The sequence below is a fragment of the Nerophis ophidion genome, linkage group LG17 (genome assembly GCF_033978795.1).
Source record: "Nerophis ophidion isolate RoL-2023_Sa linkage group LG17, RoL_Noph_v1.0, whole genome shotgun sequence".
NCBI classification, from domain to species: domain Eukaryota; kingdom Metazoa; phylum Chordata; class Actinopteri; order Syngnathiformes; family Syngnathidae; genus Nerophis; species Nerophis ophidion.
In genome coordinates, this window is record NC_084627.1 from 12,358,872 (window position 1) to 12,375,232 (window position 16,361).

Consider the following 16,361-nt stretch of genomic DNA (forward strand, 5'->3'; position numbering starts at 1 on the left):
TAGTAGTTTCATGTTTTCCTTTGAGCGATATTTCCCGCATCTACTTTGTTTTAGCATTGAAGAATATTTCAGTTTTTTTTATCCTTTTTTGTGGGGACATTGTTGATTGTCATGTCACGTAATATCGCTAAAATTCGCTCCATTCTGTCCACTAAAGACGCTGAGATCATTATCCATGCGTTTGTTACGTCTCGTCTCGATTACTCTAACGTATTATTTTCGGGTCTCCCCATGTCTAGCATTAAAAGATTACAGTTGGTACAAAATGCGGCTGCTAGACTTTTGACAAGAACAAGAAAGTTTGATCACATTACGCCTGTACTGTATATACCTTTATATACATATATACATACATATATACCTATACTGTATATACCTTTATATACATATATACATACATATATACCTGTACTGGCTCACCTGCACTGGCTTCCTGTGCACTTAAGATGTGACTTTAAGGTTTTACTACTTACGTATAAAATACTACACGGTCTAGCTCCATCCTATCTTGCCGATTGTATTGTACCATATGTCCCGGCAAGAAATATGCGTTCAAAAGACTCCGGCTTATTAGTGATTCCCAAAGCCCAAAAAAAGTCTGCGGGCTATAGAGCGTTTTCCGTTCGGGCTCCAGTACTCTGGAATGCCCTCCCGGTAACAGTTCGAGATGCCACCTCAGTAGAAGCATTTAAGTCTCACCTTAAAACTCATCTGTATACTCTAGCCTTTAAATAGACTCCCTTTTTAGACCAGTTGATCTGCCGTTTCTTTTCTTTTTCTTCTATGTCCCACTCTCCCTTGTGGAGGGGGTCCGGTCCGATCCGGTGGCCATGTACTGCTTGCCTGTGTATCGGCTGGGGACATCTCTGCGCTGCTGATCCGCCTCCGCTTGGGATGGTTTCCTGCTGGTTCCGCTGTGAACGGGACTCTCGCTGCTGTGTTGGATCCATCATGGATTGAACTTTCACAGTATCATGTTAGACCCGCTCGACATCCATTGCTTTCCTCCTCTCTAAGGTTCTCATAGTCATCATTGTCACCGATGTCCCACTGGGTGTGAGTTTTCCTTGCCCTTATGTGGGCCTACCGAGGATGTCGTGGTGGTTTGTGCAGCCCTTTGAGACACTAGTGATTTAGGGCTATATAAGTAAACATTGATTGATTGATTGATTGATTGATGTTCGGATGTACATTGTGGACGCCGTCTTTGCTCCGCAGTAAGTCTTTGCTGTCGTCCAGCATTCTGTTTTTGTTTATTTAGTAGCCTGTTCACTTTTAGTTTTGTTCTGCATTGCCTTTTCTAAACTTCCATGCCTTTTCTTAAGGGCACTCACCTTTTGTTTATTTTTGGTTTAGCATTGGACACCTTTTTACCTGCACGTTGCCTTCCGCTGTTCCCGACAACTACAAAGCAATTAGCTACCGGCTGCCACCTACTGATATGTAAGAGTATTACATGGTTGCTCTGCTGAGTTGTACACTGCACCAACAACACAACATTTGCAGATATAATTACTGGTTTGCAAAAAAATATTTTTAAAGCAAATAGGTGATATTAGATAATCTCGCACGGCACACCAGACTGCATCTCCCGGCACACTACAGTGGTTGAAAAACACTGGTGTAGATAGAAAATGTTGAAACGGAAAACAACCAGATATTAACAGTAAATGAACAAGTGGATTAATAATCCATTTTTACAGTTTTTCCTTTATAATTTTGACAAAATAATAGGTGTATAAATGACACAATATGTTACTGCATACATCAGCAGACTAATTAGGAGCCTTTGTTTACTTACTACTAAAAGACAAGTTGTCTAGTATGTTCACTATTTTATTTAAGAACTAAATTGCAATAAGAAACTTATGTTTAATGTACTATAAGACTTTTTTGGTTAAAATAAAGCCAATAATGCCATTTCTTCTGGTCCCTTTTATTTAGAAAAGTATCCAAACGACAACTTTAAAACATACCGGCCTAGCTATAGCACCTGGCAGCCATCTTGGTATAAACAATCACAGCCCCTCCCCCACAAATGTTGGTGCGTGCGCACCAGCAGCAGACGGTACGGAAAAAAAACCGTCTCCCTCACTGTGTCTGTGCACGGCGGCCATCTTTGAAATGGTTTTCAGCGCAGGGGTTATTTGAAGGCTGATAACATCAAAACCATAGCAGTAATTAAAACTCTTTCATCAACTTTTAATCAGAAGGGTTCAATCTCTCTCTTGTGGTAGTTTGAAGCAGACACGACAAACGCGCTCACAGGAGATAATGTTTGAGAAAAGGTGACCGGTTTTTACAAAACTTTTGTTTTGAAGGGGGAATTGCAAACTTCCTGTTGATTTTTGCTGGGAGTTGTCAATATATGAAATGTAGGTCTAAGTGAGACCTACATAGAGGTTTTTGTTTAATGTCTCTATGACATTCCTACTGGAAGTTACAAGGAGTTTTTTCTGTGTCTTCTATTCCCAGGGGGCACTGGAGCGCAATTTTGAGTTTTGGGGTTAGGTTTTTTGATTAGATCGCAATTTTTGCCAGTCCTGATGTGTGTGTCCAGTTTTGAAGCATGTTAAGAAGCTCAAATTAAAGCTCAAAGAGGCAAAGGTGAGTGTTTTTACAAAACTTTTGTTTTGAAGGGGGAATTGCAAACTTCCTGTTGATTTTTGCTGAAGGATGTCAGTGTATGAAATCTAGGTCTAAGTGAGACCTACATGTCTACCTGCATCCTATCTTGCCGATTGTATTGTACCATATGTCCCGGCAAGAAATCTGCGTTCAAAAGACTCCAGCTTATTAGTGATTCCTAGAGCCCAAAAAAAGTCTGCGGGCTACAGAGCGTTTTCCGTTTGGGCTCCAGTACTCTGGAATGCCCTCCCGGTAACAGTTCGAGATGCTACCTCAGTAGAAGCATTTAAGTCTCACCTTAAAACTCATCTGTATACTCTAGCCTTTAAATAGACCTCCTTTTTAGACCAGTTGATCTGCCGCTTCTTTTCTTTTTTTCTCCTATGTCCCCCCCCCTCCCTTGTGGAGGGGGTCCGGTCCGATGACCATGGATGAAGTACTGGCTGTCCAGAGTCGAGACCCAGGATGGACCGCTCGTCAGGACCAAAGATGGACCACTCGCCTGTGTATCGGTTGGGGACATCTCTACGCTGCTGATCCGCCTCCGCTTGGGATGGTTTCCTGTGGACGGGACTCTCGCTGCTGTCTTGGATCCGCTTTGAACTGAACTCTCGCGGCTGTGTTGGAGCCACTATGGATTGAACTTTCACAGTATCATGTTAGACCCGCTCGACATCCATTGCTTTTGGTCCCCTAGAGGGGGGGGGGGTTGCCCACATCTGAGGTCCTCTCCAAGGTTTCTCATAGTCAGCATTGTCACTGGCGTCCCACTGGATGTGAATTCTCCCTGCCCACTGGGTGTGAGTTTTCCTTGCCCCTTTGTGGGTTCTTCCGAGGATGTCGTAGTCGTAATGATTTGTGCAGTCCTTTGAGACATTTGTGATTTGGGGCTATATAAATAAACATTGATTGATTGATTGAGGTTTTTCTTTCATGTCGCTACAACATTCCTACTGGAAGTTACAGGCAGTTTTGTCTGTGTTTTCTTCCTAGGGGGCGCTAGAGCGCAGTTTTTAGTTTTGGGGTTAGGTTTTTGCTGATTAAATCGCAATGTTCGCCAGTCCTGATGTGTGTGTCAAATTTGGTGAATTTCGAAGCATGTTAAGGAGCTCAAATTACAGCTCAAAGCTTCGGAATAATAATAAAGAAATAAAGATAGAATAAAATGCTAGAAATTCAATAGGGTCCTCTGTCCCAAAGGGACATGCGGTCCCTAATAAGTAACATATAAAAGGCGCGGCAGCCTTAATCACACTCTCGTCATTACCGTTGCAAGTAATTCAAAATAACCTTTGCATAGAATAAACCTGTGTGTCGCTAGAGTCACGCAAGATAATTTAGTAGAAAATATAAACTGCTGGTGTCAACGTACCACACAAAATGTTAGTGCGTGACACACCCATAGATCAGCACAGCCAAATGATTAAACAGTCAAACACAAATATGTATTCATGCTCACTGATTTGGCGTGAGAACAAAGATTGGCATTTATTTCCATCAGGTAATTTCCCAAATCTCAGTTACAGGGAGTGCTGACATTTTGAGTTGTGGTTGTTAATGGAAATGCTGTTCATGCAAATATACTTTTGTATGTCTCTTTTGTTGTTTGGCAGTGCTAGAACTCCAAATATTACAGATTTACTGGGCCAATACTGATACCAATTATTACCGGTTTTTGGATATTAATTTGCGGTAAAAGTTATTTAAACATGAATCGTAAATGTCGTAAACAGCGGGACAAGGCTTTAAGGCAGGGGTGTCCAACTCAAATACAGAGTGGGCCAACATTTTAAACGGAACAAAGCCGCGGGCCAAGGTTGAACAAATAAATCTTTTAATAGGGACCCAAACAAGTTTTGCATTAAATATTGAACAAGCAAGGCTTATATAACTTTAGTGACATGCAAAATCCAGTTTCAAATAATAATAATTAAAAGAATATCAATGGCATATCAAATAAAATTTAAATAAAAATGGTATGTCTTTTTTTCTATTTGCAATTTTCTGAGGTAAATATCAATTTTTTGCCACAGGCTAATAATAAATTTGAAAATAAAATAACAATAATGAATGAACCAAAAATTCAAGCCTTGAAGTAGCAAGAGAAAATGCATGAATAAAACGTTAATTGTTGGTCAGTTTGCTGGAAGTTTCCCGGAAGAGTTAGTGCTGCAAGCGGTTCTGGTTATTTGTTCTGTTGTGTTACGGTGCGGATGTTCACCCGAAATGTGTTTTCATTCTTGTTTGGTGTAGGTTCACGGTGTGGCGCATATTTGTAACAGTGCTAAAGTTGTTTATACGGCCACCCTCAGTGTGACCTGTATGGCTGTCGACCAAGTATGCCTTGCATTCACTTGTGTGTGTGTGTGTGTAAAAGCCACAAATATGTGACACGCTGGAGGAAAAGCGGACGTGACGACAGGTTGTAGAGAACGCTAAAGGCAGTGCCTTAAATGCACGCCCCCAATATAGTTGTCCAGGTGGAAATCGGTAGAAATTCGGGAGAATGGTTGCCCCGGGAGATTTTCGGGAGGGGCACTGGACTTCGGGAATCTACCGGGAAAATTAGGAGGGTTGGCAAGTATGAGTATTAGCGGTGTTTCAGCGGCACCGACGCTGTATAACACCGGCGGGCCAGCTCTAATGCTAAATTGATATTGCCTCAAGGGCCAAATTAAATTACACGGCGGGCCAGATTTGGCCCGCGGGCCAGAGTTTGACACCCATGCTTTAAGGCATTATTTTTGAGGAACCGTTGGACCAGCAGTGACATAATCTTTGATGCGGTGCCAATGTTGTGGTTAATTTAGCGCTAAACAACATCATAGGATTTCACAAACACTTTTGTTTTGTGTGTCTGATTCTGCGGGTCAGAGGATCGCCAACATTTGTATAAGAAAATATAGGACATTTCCTGTGGAAATTGGTGAAATATGGGATTTTTGTACGCCATAAAACAGGGGTAGGGAACCTATGGCTCTAGAGCCAGATGTGGACTGCATCTGGCTCTCTGATAAATCTGACCTAACGTTGCTTAACACGATAAGTGATGAATAATTCCACTTGTAATCACAGTGTTAAAAATAATGTTAAAATTATAAAACATCCATTTTCTACCGCACCTGTTCAAGACGTTGCGTTAATGGTAAGAAGTTATTTATTTATTATTGGTTAGTGTGGGGCTTGCCCTCCTGGGGGTTCTTCAGACCCCCAAGCACCGACATGAGAGCCTGTTTTAGGGTAAAATATTGTTTTATTTTTCAATAAGTCTCTCAGTTGTTTTCCAGCAATAGTATTTCCAGCCCAAACCCAGTCTCTCCTCCTGGCTGCTGCTTATAACAGAGCGACAGGTGATCAGATAACAAGGCCCAGGTGGGCCATCTACGCACCTGTCGCTGCAGGCCCGCAGGCCACGCCCCTTCCACAGTTAGCTTCAGAATAACAATGTTACTACAAAGAATAAGAGACCTGTTATACTCTAGAAATGTTGGTCTTACTTAAAAATGCACGTGTTTAGTTGTGTTCAGTGTTAAAAAAAAATGATACGGCTCTTACGGAAATATGTTTTAAAATATTTGGCTTTTTGGCTCTCTCAGCCAAAAAGGTTCCCGACCCCTGCCATAAAAACTTCCCGGCTACTTGGTGTTGAACAATTTTATAACAGTTTATGGATTCAAAACATTGTGAGGTTTACCATGAATTGATTAACGTTGAAAAACTTATTTAGTGGTCAATTGTACGGAATATGTACTGTAGTGTGTGATCTACTAATAAAAGTTTCAATCAATCAATCAATAGTCGTGAGGAATATTGCAAAAAAAAAAATCAACTCTAAGCCCCTTCTTGCAGCTAAGAGATGAGACATTTTTCAAGCAGGCTTATATAATTTCTTCCTGGATGTTACAGAAAGTATAAGAACCATGCCTTGTCTTTTTACTTAAATAATGAGTCTCCTATTTGTCAAAATATTTACACAAAAGATTGGATTTTTGGCAGATGTACAGTAAAGTCCAAATGTTTGGACACACCTTCTCATTCAATGTGTTTTTTCTTTATTTTCATGACCATTTACATTGTAGATTGTGACTAAAGGCATCAAAACTGTGAATGAACTTAAAAAGGTGAAATAAGTGAAAACATGTTTTATATTATATAGCAGGGGTCGGGAACCTTTTTGGCTGAGAGAGCCAAAAAGCCAAATATTTTAAAATGTATTTCCGTTAGAGCCATTACCTCCCTGCTTGGCACCAACATCAAGGCTTGGAATTGTGCGTGAAAACTATTTGCCTTTTGTTATTGCATTTTCTGCGATTGCAATTTGTTTTATAAAATAGTCTTTTGCACTTCTAGGCCACCGTACTAACCAATGGCCAGCAGAGACTGACGTGACCTCAACTGTGAACAATTTGGGAATTCTAAAGTCTCACAAAGCTTGAAAAGAGAGGACAAGAGGAAGTTACATCCAGTACAGACATTCAAAGGCAGTGAGACACGTTTCATACCCTCCAATACTGCTTCACTTTTTTTTTACACTTGTATGAAACATCAAACACGGCCTGGACACACTTTGACACTGGAACGGACTAATACTATGATGTCCAGCGAGGCGACACGACGATCACATAACGCCGGACTGTAGTCAGTTGGAAGCGTGTCTAAATGAAATGAAACAATGGATGTCCGCTAACTTTTTGCAACTTAATGCCAAAAAAACGGAAATGCTGATTATCGGTCCTGCTAGACACCGACCTCTATTTAATAATACAACTTTAACATTTGACAACCAAATAATAAAACAAGGTGACTCTGTAAAAAATCTGGGTATTATCTTCGACCCAACTCTCTCCTTTGAGTCACACATTAAAAGCGTTACTAAAACGGCCTTCTTTCATCTCCGTAATATCGCTAAAATTCGCTCCATTTTGTCCACTAAAGACGCCGAGATCATTATCCATGCGTTTGTTACGTCTCGTCTTGATTACTGTAACGTATTATTTTCGGGTCTCCCAATGTCTAGCATTAAAAGATTACAGTTGGTACAAAATGCGGCTGCTAGACTTTTGACAAGAACAAGAAAGTTTGATCACATTACGCCTGTACTGGCTCACCTGCACTGGCTTCCTGTGCACTTAAGATGTGACTTTAAGGTTTTACTACTTACGTATAAAATACTACACGGTCTAGCTCCAGCCTATCTTGCCGATTGTATTGTACTGTATGTCCCGGCAAGAAATCTGCGTTCAAAAGACTCCGGCTTATTAGTGATTCCTAGAGCTCAAAAAAAGTCTGCGGGCTATAGAGCGTTTTCCGTTCGGGCTCCAGTACTCTGGAATGCCCTCCCGGTAACAGTTCGAGATGCTACCTCAGTAGAAGCATTTAAGTCTCATCTTAAAACTCATCTGTATACTCTAGCCTTTAAATAGACCTCCTTTTTAGACCAGTTGATCTGCCGCTTCTTTTCTTTCTCCTATGTCCCCCCCTCCCTTGTGGAGGGGGTCCGGTCCGATGACCATGGATGAAGTACTGGCTGTCCAGAGTCGAGACCCAGGATGGACCGCTCGTCGGGACCCAGGATGGACCGCTCGCCTGTATCGGTTGGGGACATCTCTACGCTGCTGATCCGCTTGAGATGGTTTCCTGTGGACGGGACTCTCACTGCTGTCTTGGAGCCACTATGGATTGAACTTTCACAGTATCATGTTAGACCCGCTCGACATCCATTGCTTTCGGTCCCCTAGGGGGGGGGTTGCCCACATCTGAGGTCCTCTCCAAGGTTTCTCATAGTCAGCATTGTCGCTGGCGTCCCACTGAATGTGAATTCTCCCTGCCCACTGGGTGTGAGTTTTCCTTGCCCTTTTGTGGGTTCTTCCGAGGATGTTGTAGTCGTAATGATTTGTGCAGTCCTTTGAGACATTTGTGATTTGGGGCTATATAAATAAACATTGATTGATTGATTGATAATGATAATACCCAACCACACAACAAGAATGTAACCCTCCCGATTTTCCCCGTAGAGTCCCGAATTTCAGAGCCCCTCCCGAAAATCTCCCGGTGCACCCATTCTCCCGACTTTCTCCTGATTTCCTTCCAACAATATTGCTAAACCATCCTTCACTGGGCGCCGTTTCCGTCCGGATAATAATAACAACGGTTACCCCTCGAAGTCAAGCGCGGCAATCAGAACAGAAGACGAAGCAGAAGAAGAGACATGGCGACGACGGGTAAGAAGAAGTACGCTTGGAAGTTCCAAAATGGTTGGAAAAAATCATTTCAGTTCTTCCAGGACAGCTCGAAGGGGAAGGGGTCTACTGCATGCAAATTTTGTAGATACTTATGCCGAGACAAAGATGGCTATGCTGGTAGCTGCAAGCAACATCCTGTTCTCATTTGCGGATGTTTTTAACAAATCCATGAAGGATATGTTCCTGGATTCAGAGATCGCTTGCCAGTACGCAAATGGCAGAACAAAGGCTACTCAAATAGTGTCATGTTTTTTTTTTAAGTAAGCAGTTTTCTTAACTTGTGTAACGTTCATATTATTGTTACTCAGCCAGCGTTTGTGGGTCTGATGGACTCCATGCATTTTGTGGCATTTAAATGCCTCAGAGTCAAACACTTCTATGTTAAATACTAGGGATGCACCGATTAATCGGTAACCAAATATATTCGGCCGAATATGGCAAAAAAGCCACATTCGGCCTTCGGTGGAATGAGTTAAAAACAAGGCCGAATAGTGGCGTGTGACGCAATTTTTTGACGCGGTGACGCAATCAACCAACGTGCGGTGACGTTGGGATATGTTGTGTACCTGTATAAGTGTATGAGGTTACAAGCACACACTTATTGAGATTTACTGGGGCCTCTGTTTACATTATTAGCATATCTACTGTGGCTAAGCAGACTTTTGCCAAAAGGACAATAATTCATTTGTTGTGGGTTTATCCACTTTAATGCACTTTATTTATTTTTTGGAATGCATGTTTTGTTTGAAGGCCTAATATAAATGAAAAACTTTGTGCTTTTTTTGAAAAGCAAAGGCTACTGGAATATTAAAAAAATGTCAATATTCAATAAAAAAAATACTTTATTTGAAAAACATGTCTAAATATTTATCCTAGGCTATTTATGCAATATAAAAAAGTTGTGAAAAACTGCATTCATTATTTGGTATTTGGTATTCGGCCTTCGGCCAAGCGTTTAAATTTTATTCGGCTTCGGCCACAAATTTTAATTTTGGTGCATCCCTATTAAATACTGAACAGATGTTTATCTTATCCAAATAAACATCTCTTCAGTATTTTAACATAAAAGTGTTTGATTGTGAGGCATTAAAAGCCACAAAATGTAAGGAGTCCATCAAACCCACAAACGCTGGTTGAGTAACAACAATATGAACGATGCATGGAAAATTTCTCTGCCAGTTTCTGCGTCCCACAGGGATTCTTCTTTTGAGTTTCCGCACCTGCGGTTCCCATACAAGGTTGCAACATTGTTTGTCAACACTGTCTGCTCTCATTTTCTCGCACATTTGACCCTCTGATGTTCTGTGTACCTACACTCTGTCCTCCTCCTGTCTAGGCCTGCTGTGTGTGTGTGTGTGTGTGTGTGTGTGTGTGTGTGTGTGTGTGTGTGTGTTACACAGAACATCAATTCCCACACTTCTATTAGCCCCGGGTCCAGTGGTCCTGGACACCTTCTATGAAATAGAAATGTGTAAGGGGCGGAGGTGTTGGGGGGGTTTGTGTATGGTCATCAAATATGTATTCTGATTAATGTTCTTCACAGAAAATGAGCCAAAGTCAGTGAGTCTCAGTTTGAAAAATTAATTAATTGGATCATCTTTCTGGTAATAAAAACGGGTCCCACAGAACCGAACACCACACAAGGGATAAGCAAGCCGATAAATGCTTTAAAGTGTAATATCGGAAATGATCAGTATCGGCTTAAAAATAAATAAATAAATAAATGACTTTTTACACGTGTGTACACGGACGTAAGGAGAAGAACAGAGCGCCAATTAACCTTAAAGGCCTTTGCGTGCCCAGTCACACAATATCTATGGCTTCTCACACACAAGTAAATGCAAGGCATACTTGGTCAACAGCCATACAGATCACACTGAGGGTGGCCATATAAACAACTTCAACGCTGTTGAAAATATGCACCACACTGTCAACCCACACCAAACAAGAATGACTAACAATTTTCGTGAGAATATCTGCACCGTGACACAACATGAACACAACAGACCAAATATATCGGGGGTTTGTCTCTGTGCGATATAGAAAATTACTATACTGTGATATTCGAGTATACGTTCTCACGCAGTTGCTTTTAGCTGCGGGCATTAAACTACATGCTCTCTTTCACTCTTTTTTGCCTCTCATTCTCACGGAGAGGTAAAACAAGCGCACCTTCTTACTTACGTCACATACTGTCACGTCATACGTCACATATGTATAGGCCCTCCGGAGCAGAGAGGTAGCAGCATGGGTAACGTTAGCTGTGATGCTAGCGGAGCCGTGCGAGTGGTAATACGAGAGAAAGAAGGTGCGAATCTGGTAACAAATGAAGGAAGAATTCATTCCCAACTAAAACAGCAGCGGTGGTTCGGCTTCAAACTGGTAGATGTCGAATAGACAACTTTAATTTGTCAAATGTGGGGCACAAGCGTTGCTACTAAAAGTAGCATTACTGCAAATTTGTAGCATAATTTGAAAAGTCACCTGCTACTGTTTAATAAATTCAGTTTTGGTCAATTTACTTAGTTGTGATTTCCTTGTCTGCATGAAAGTTTAAAAAGACTATATATTTTAATGATATTAAATAATAAACAAGAATGTTTTAATGTAGACACATAGAATCATCATACTGCTGTGATTATATGCATCAAGTGTTCATTCAAGGCTAAGGCAAAATATCGAGATATATATTGAGTATCGCGATATGGCCTAAAAATATAGAGATATTTAAAAAAAGGCCATATCGCCCAGCCCTACAAAGAATCCCTTGCAGCACTAACTCTACCGGGACGCTACAAAATACACCCCCCCCCAACCTCATCATGCTCACCCTAATTCCAAGCTGCCGTTTTGAGGCTTGTTAAAAAAAAAAAATAACGCACTTTGTGACTTCAATAATAAATATGGCAGTGCCATGTTGGCATTTTTTTCCATTACTTGAGTTGGTTTATCATGTAAAAACCTTGTTAAATTTGTTTAATGCATCCAGCGGGGCATCACAACAAAATTAGGCATAATAATGTGTTCATTGCACGACTGTATGTATCGGTGTAGGTTGATATCGGTATCGGTAATTAAGAGTTGGATAATCTCGGCAAAAAAGCCATTGTCGGACATCTCTAATATACATATATACCGTATTTCCTTGAATTGACGCAGGGCATATATATTATGCGCCTGCCTTGAATTACTGCCGGGTCAAACTCGTTTCGCAAAATAATTAGCGCATGCTTAGTATTACCGCCGGGTCAAACTCGTGACGTCACGAGTGACACTTCCCTTGTCATCATTTTCAAAATGGAGGAGGCTGATTTCAATACCGGTAATTTGAAATCGCATAAAGGGAAGAAGATTAAGAGCTACTCAGTAGGATTTAAGGTCCAAGCTATTGAATACCGGTATGCTAAAAAGAACAGTAAGCAGCTATGTTTTATTAATATACCTGTGAAGCCGACGGTCTGACAGACAGGCAGGGCACGCCGGAGCCCGGCCCAAGATGGCGGTGAGGAGACGGCGAGCGAGCGGAGAGGAGGGGCGGAAGAGCGACCTGGACTGAGGTTTTATTGAAAAAAAAACAATGTCAAACTGCTCAAGCCATGTCCTTCCTTGGTGGTCCTGGGAACCCGCAAGACGACGGTTTGAGACAGTCACCATACCGTAGCTGCGTGTGTCAAATATGAGTCATTAAATGACACCCGCCTCCTGGTGGTAGAGGGCGCTAGTGATCCTTCTTGCGACTACTCGGCTGCAGAAGAAGTGACACTGAGTGACGTGAATTGTGCTGGGACGGATATGATGCGGCGGGAGCACGACAGACCTTTTAGGATGTAACACCTATGCTGGCTATGTAAACAACCGGGCTGAAATAAAGCATGTTCCAGTCCTAAATACCCAGTGTATTATTCATACAATAACACTTCCTGGTGGCAGCGGTGGGATAAAGGGATCACCCACGGAGCAGAACGGGAGGGGGAGTTGTCCGAGGATAATTCTGTCATCGTCCGCACTTGAGGAGCTGAGCTAACTCATAGCAGCGGTCTGATAGCAGTTTTCTAAACTGGACTTTCAATTGAAGCAGGAGGTAATAAAGGAAGATCTCCATCGAGACAGGGAGACTTTTAAAACTGAAGAAAGATAAGGAAGACTTCTATAAACTAGTTATCAATGCTTTTTTATCAGAAGGAGCTGGCATTGACTATATTTATAAGTGAAGGTAAGACCATAATAACATTTTTTTTTATTAAATGTGCTTTTCATGATGGTATCCTTACATCACATTCAAATTTTGACTGCATGCCTTTGGTAAGTGCCGGAATGAGAAGAGGTTTTAAAATAATTAGGGCATGCTTACCTTTACCGCATGCCTTTGGTAAGCGCAGGAGTGAGAAGAGGTTTTAAATTAATTAAATAAATAAATAAATGATAAATGGGTTGTACTTGTATAGCGCTTTTTTACCTTCAAGGTACTCAAAGCGCTTTGAAACTACTTCAACATTTACCCATTCACACACACATTCACACACTGATGGAGGGAGCTGCCATGCAAGGCGCCAACCAGCACCCATCAGGAGCAAGGGTGAAGTGTCTTGCTCAGGACACAACGGACGTGACGAAGTTGGTTCTAGGTGGGATTTGAACCAGTGACCCTCAGGTTGCGCACGGCCACTCTCCCACTGCGCCACGCCCCAGTGGCAATTCAAGAAAATATGGTATATATATATATATATATATATATATATATATATATATATATATATATATATATATATATATATATATATATATATATATATATATATATATATATATATATATATATATATATATATATATATATATACACCACCTCCCAGCTGGCTTTTTCATGTCCCCCCCAATTCTGAGGTCTAAAGGTTGGCAAGTATGACACACACACACACACACACACACACACACACACACACACACACACACACACACACACACACACACACACACACACACACACACACACACACACACACACACACACACACACACACACACACACACACACACACACACACACACACACACACACACACACACACACAACCTTGTTACATTGTTTAATGCATCCAGCGGGGCATCACAACAAAATTAGGCATAATAATGTGTTAATTCCACCACTGTTTATCTCGGTTGATATTGGTATCGGCAATTAAGCGTTGGACAATATCGGAATAGTGGCAAAAAAGCCATTATTGGACATCTCTAATATAGTGGCCTAGTGGTTAGAGTGTCCGCCCTGAAATGAATAGGTTTGGAGTTCAAACCCCGGCCGAGTCATACCAAAGACTATAAAAATGGGAGCCATAACCTCCCTGCTTGGCACTCAGCATCAAGGGTTGGAATTGGGAGTTAAATCACCAAAAATGATTCCCGGGCGTGGCCACCGCTGCTGCTCACTGCTCCCCTCACCTCCCAGGGGGTGATCAAGGGGTTCGAGATGCTACCTCAGTCTCACCTTAAAACTCATCTGTATACTCTAGCCTTTAAATAGACCTCCTTTTTAGACCAGTTGATCTGCCGCTTCTTTTCTTTCTCCTATGTCCCCCCCCCTCCCTTGTGGAGGGGGTCCGGTCCGATGACCATGGATGAAGTACTGGCTGTCCAGAGTCGAGACCCAGGATGGACCGCTCGTCGGGACCCAGGATGGACCGCTCGCCTGTATCTGTTGGGGACATCTCTACGCTGCTGATCCGCTTGAGATGGTTTCCTGTGGACGGGACTCTCGCTGCTGTCTTGGATCCGCTTTGAACTGAACTCTCGCGGCTGTGTTGGAGCCACTATGGATTGAACTTTCACAGTATCATGTTAGACCCGCTCGACATCCATTGCTTTCGGTCCCCTAGAGGGGGGGGGGTTGCCCACATCTGAGGTCCTCTCCAAGGTTTCTCATAGTCAGCATTGTCACTGGCGTCCCACTGGATGTGAATTCTCCCTGCCCACTGGGTGTGAGTTTTCCTTGCCCTTTTGTGGGTTCTTCCGAGGATGTCGTAGTCGTAATGATTTGTGCAGTCCTTTGAGACATTTGTGATTTGGGGCTATATAAATAAACATTGATTGATTGATGGGTCAAATGCAGAGAATAATTTCGCCACACCTAGTGTGTTTGTGTGAGAATCGTTGGTACTTTAACTTTATATATATATATCCATCCATCCATTTTCTACCGCTTATTCCCATATATATATATATATATATATATATATACACACACACACCAACTCCCAGCAGGCCTTTTCAAAATCTCCCTAATTCTGAGGTCTCAAGGTTGGCAAGTATGACAAAAAAAAAAGTATGACACACACACACACACACACACACACACACACACACACACACACACACACACACACACACACACACAGTTTATCACCAACAATGACACAACAATGATAACACAAGCCTAGTAATCCGCGCCGTGGGTGGTCTTGGCAGCAGGAAGCAGATGGAGGCAGGTTTAAGAGGATGAAAAGTATTATTTAGGAGGACAAAGTTGTCCTGAAGTTGTTTTGTTGACAGAAGAAGAAGGAGCGAAGGCGAGTAGTGATCACGTGATCCACTTTGCGACGGAACAAGTTCCCACAGAACATGAATTGTTTGTCCCACTTCCTCGCTCATGTTTACCACAAAATGTCTTCTTTTCCCCGTCAGCGAGCAACAGGGCGGCTCCAGGTGAGCTGAGGCGGTGACTTACCGTCGTGTACAACTCGTTGACGGACATCTTTTCCTCTTCCGCGACGACGAACAAAGTCCAACCCGGAAATGTGGCCGCTACAGCAGGTGCATGGCGCGCCGGTGCTCCCGGTGCTCAACTCGCCCAACTCGGACGGACCGAAGCCGAAACCCGGCAGAGTTGTTGTCGTCCGTACGGCCCTCCGTCACTTCCTGGAAAGAGGTCCACGCGTGTTGAGGTCCCGGCCCTCTGCCGCTCTCCGCCGCACTGGACTTTCCTGTCAGGTGGATGGAAGCCGCGCGCTGTGATTGGAGGAGGGGCACCGTGACGTCACGGAGTAAGTGGAGCGTTTGGAAGGTGCGTGTACTTTTTTTTTTTTACTTACTTTGATTATTTTTTTCAACTGTTTGTAAATGTTGACATTTATAGAAAATTAAAAAAAGTTTATTAAAAAAAAATATACATTAAAAAAAAAAAAAAATGAAAAAAAAAAAAAGGCCTGTACTTTTGGCTAAATAGGACACTAGTGTGTGAATGTTGTCTGTCTATCTGTGTTGGCCCTGCGATGAGGTGGCGACTTGTCCAGAGTGTACCCCGCCTCCCGCCCGATTGTAGCTGAGATAGGCGCCAGCGCCCCCCGCGACCCCGAAAGGGAATAAGCGGTAGAAAATGGATGGATGGAGGACACTAATGTGTGAATGTGAGTGTTGTCTGTCTATCTGTGTTGGCCCTGCAATGAGGTGTCGACTTGTCCAGGGTGTACCCTGCCTTCCGCCCGATTGTAGCTGAGA

At 42.4% G+C, this 16,361-nt stretch overlaps 1 protein-coding gene across 2 annotated transcripts in view; it reads right to left on the reverse strand.

Annotated features, from left to right (window-relative positions):
- LOC133536103 (unconventional myosin-Vb-like) overlaps positions 1 to 15,876 on the reverse strand; it is a 49,176-nt gene extending 33,300 nt beyond the window's left edge. Inside the window, exon 1 of one of the 2 annotated variants that reach the window (XM_061876310.1) lies at positions 15,592 to 15,876. In XM_061876310.1, coding sequence (XP_061732294.1) covers positions 15,592 to 15,618 — 27 coding nt within the window. In that variant the 5' untranslated portion in view covers positions 15,619 to 15,876. The remainder of the gene's footprint in view (positions 1 to 15,591) is intronic. The other variant, XM_061876311.1, reaches the window with a different exon arrangement.
- Positions 15,877 to 16,361: the final 485 nt, after the last annotated feature.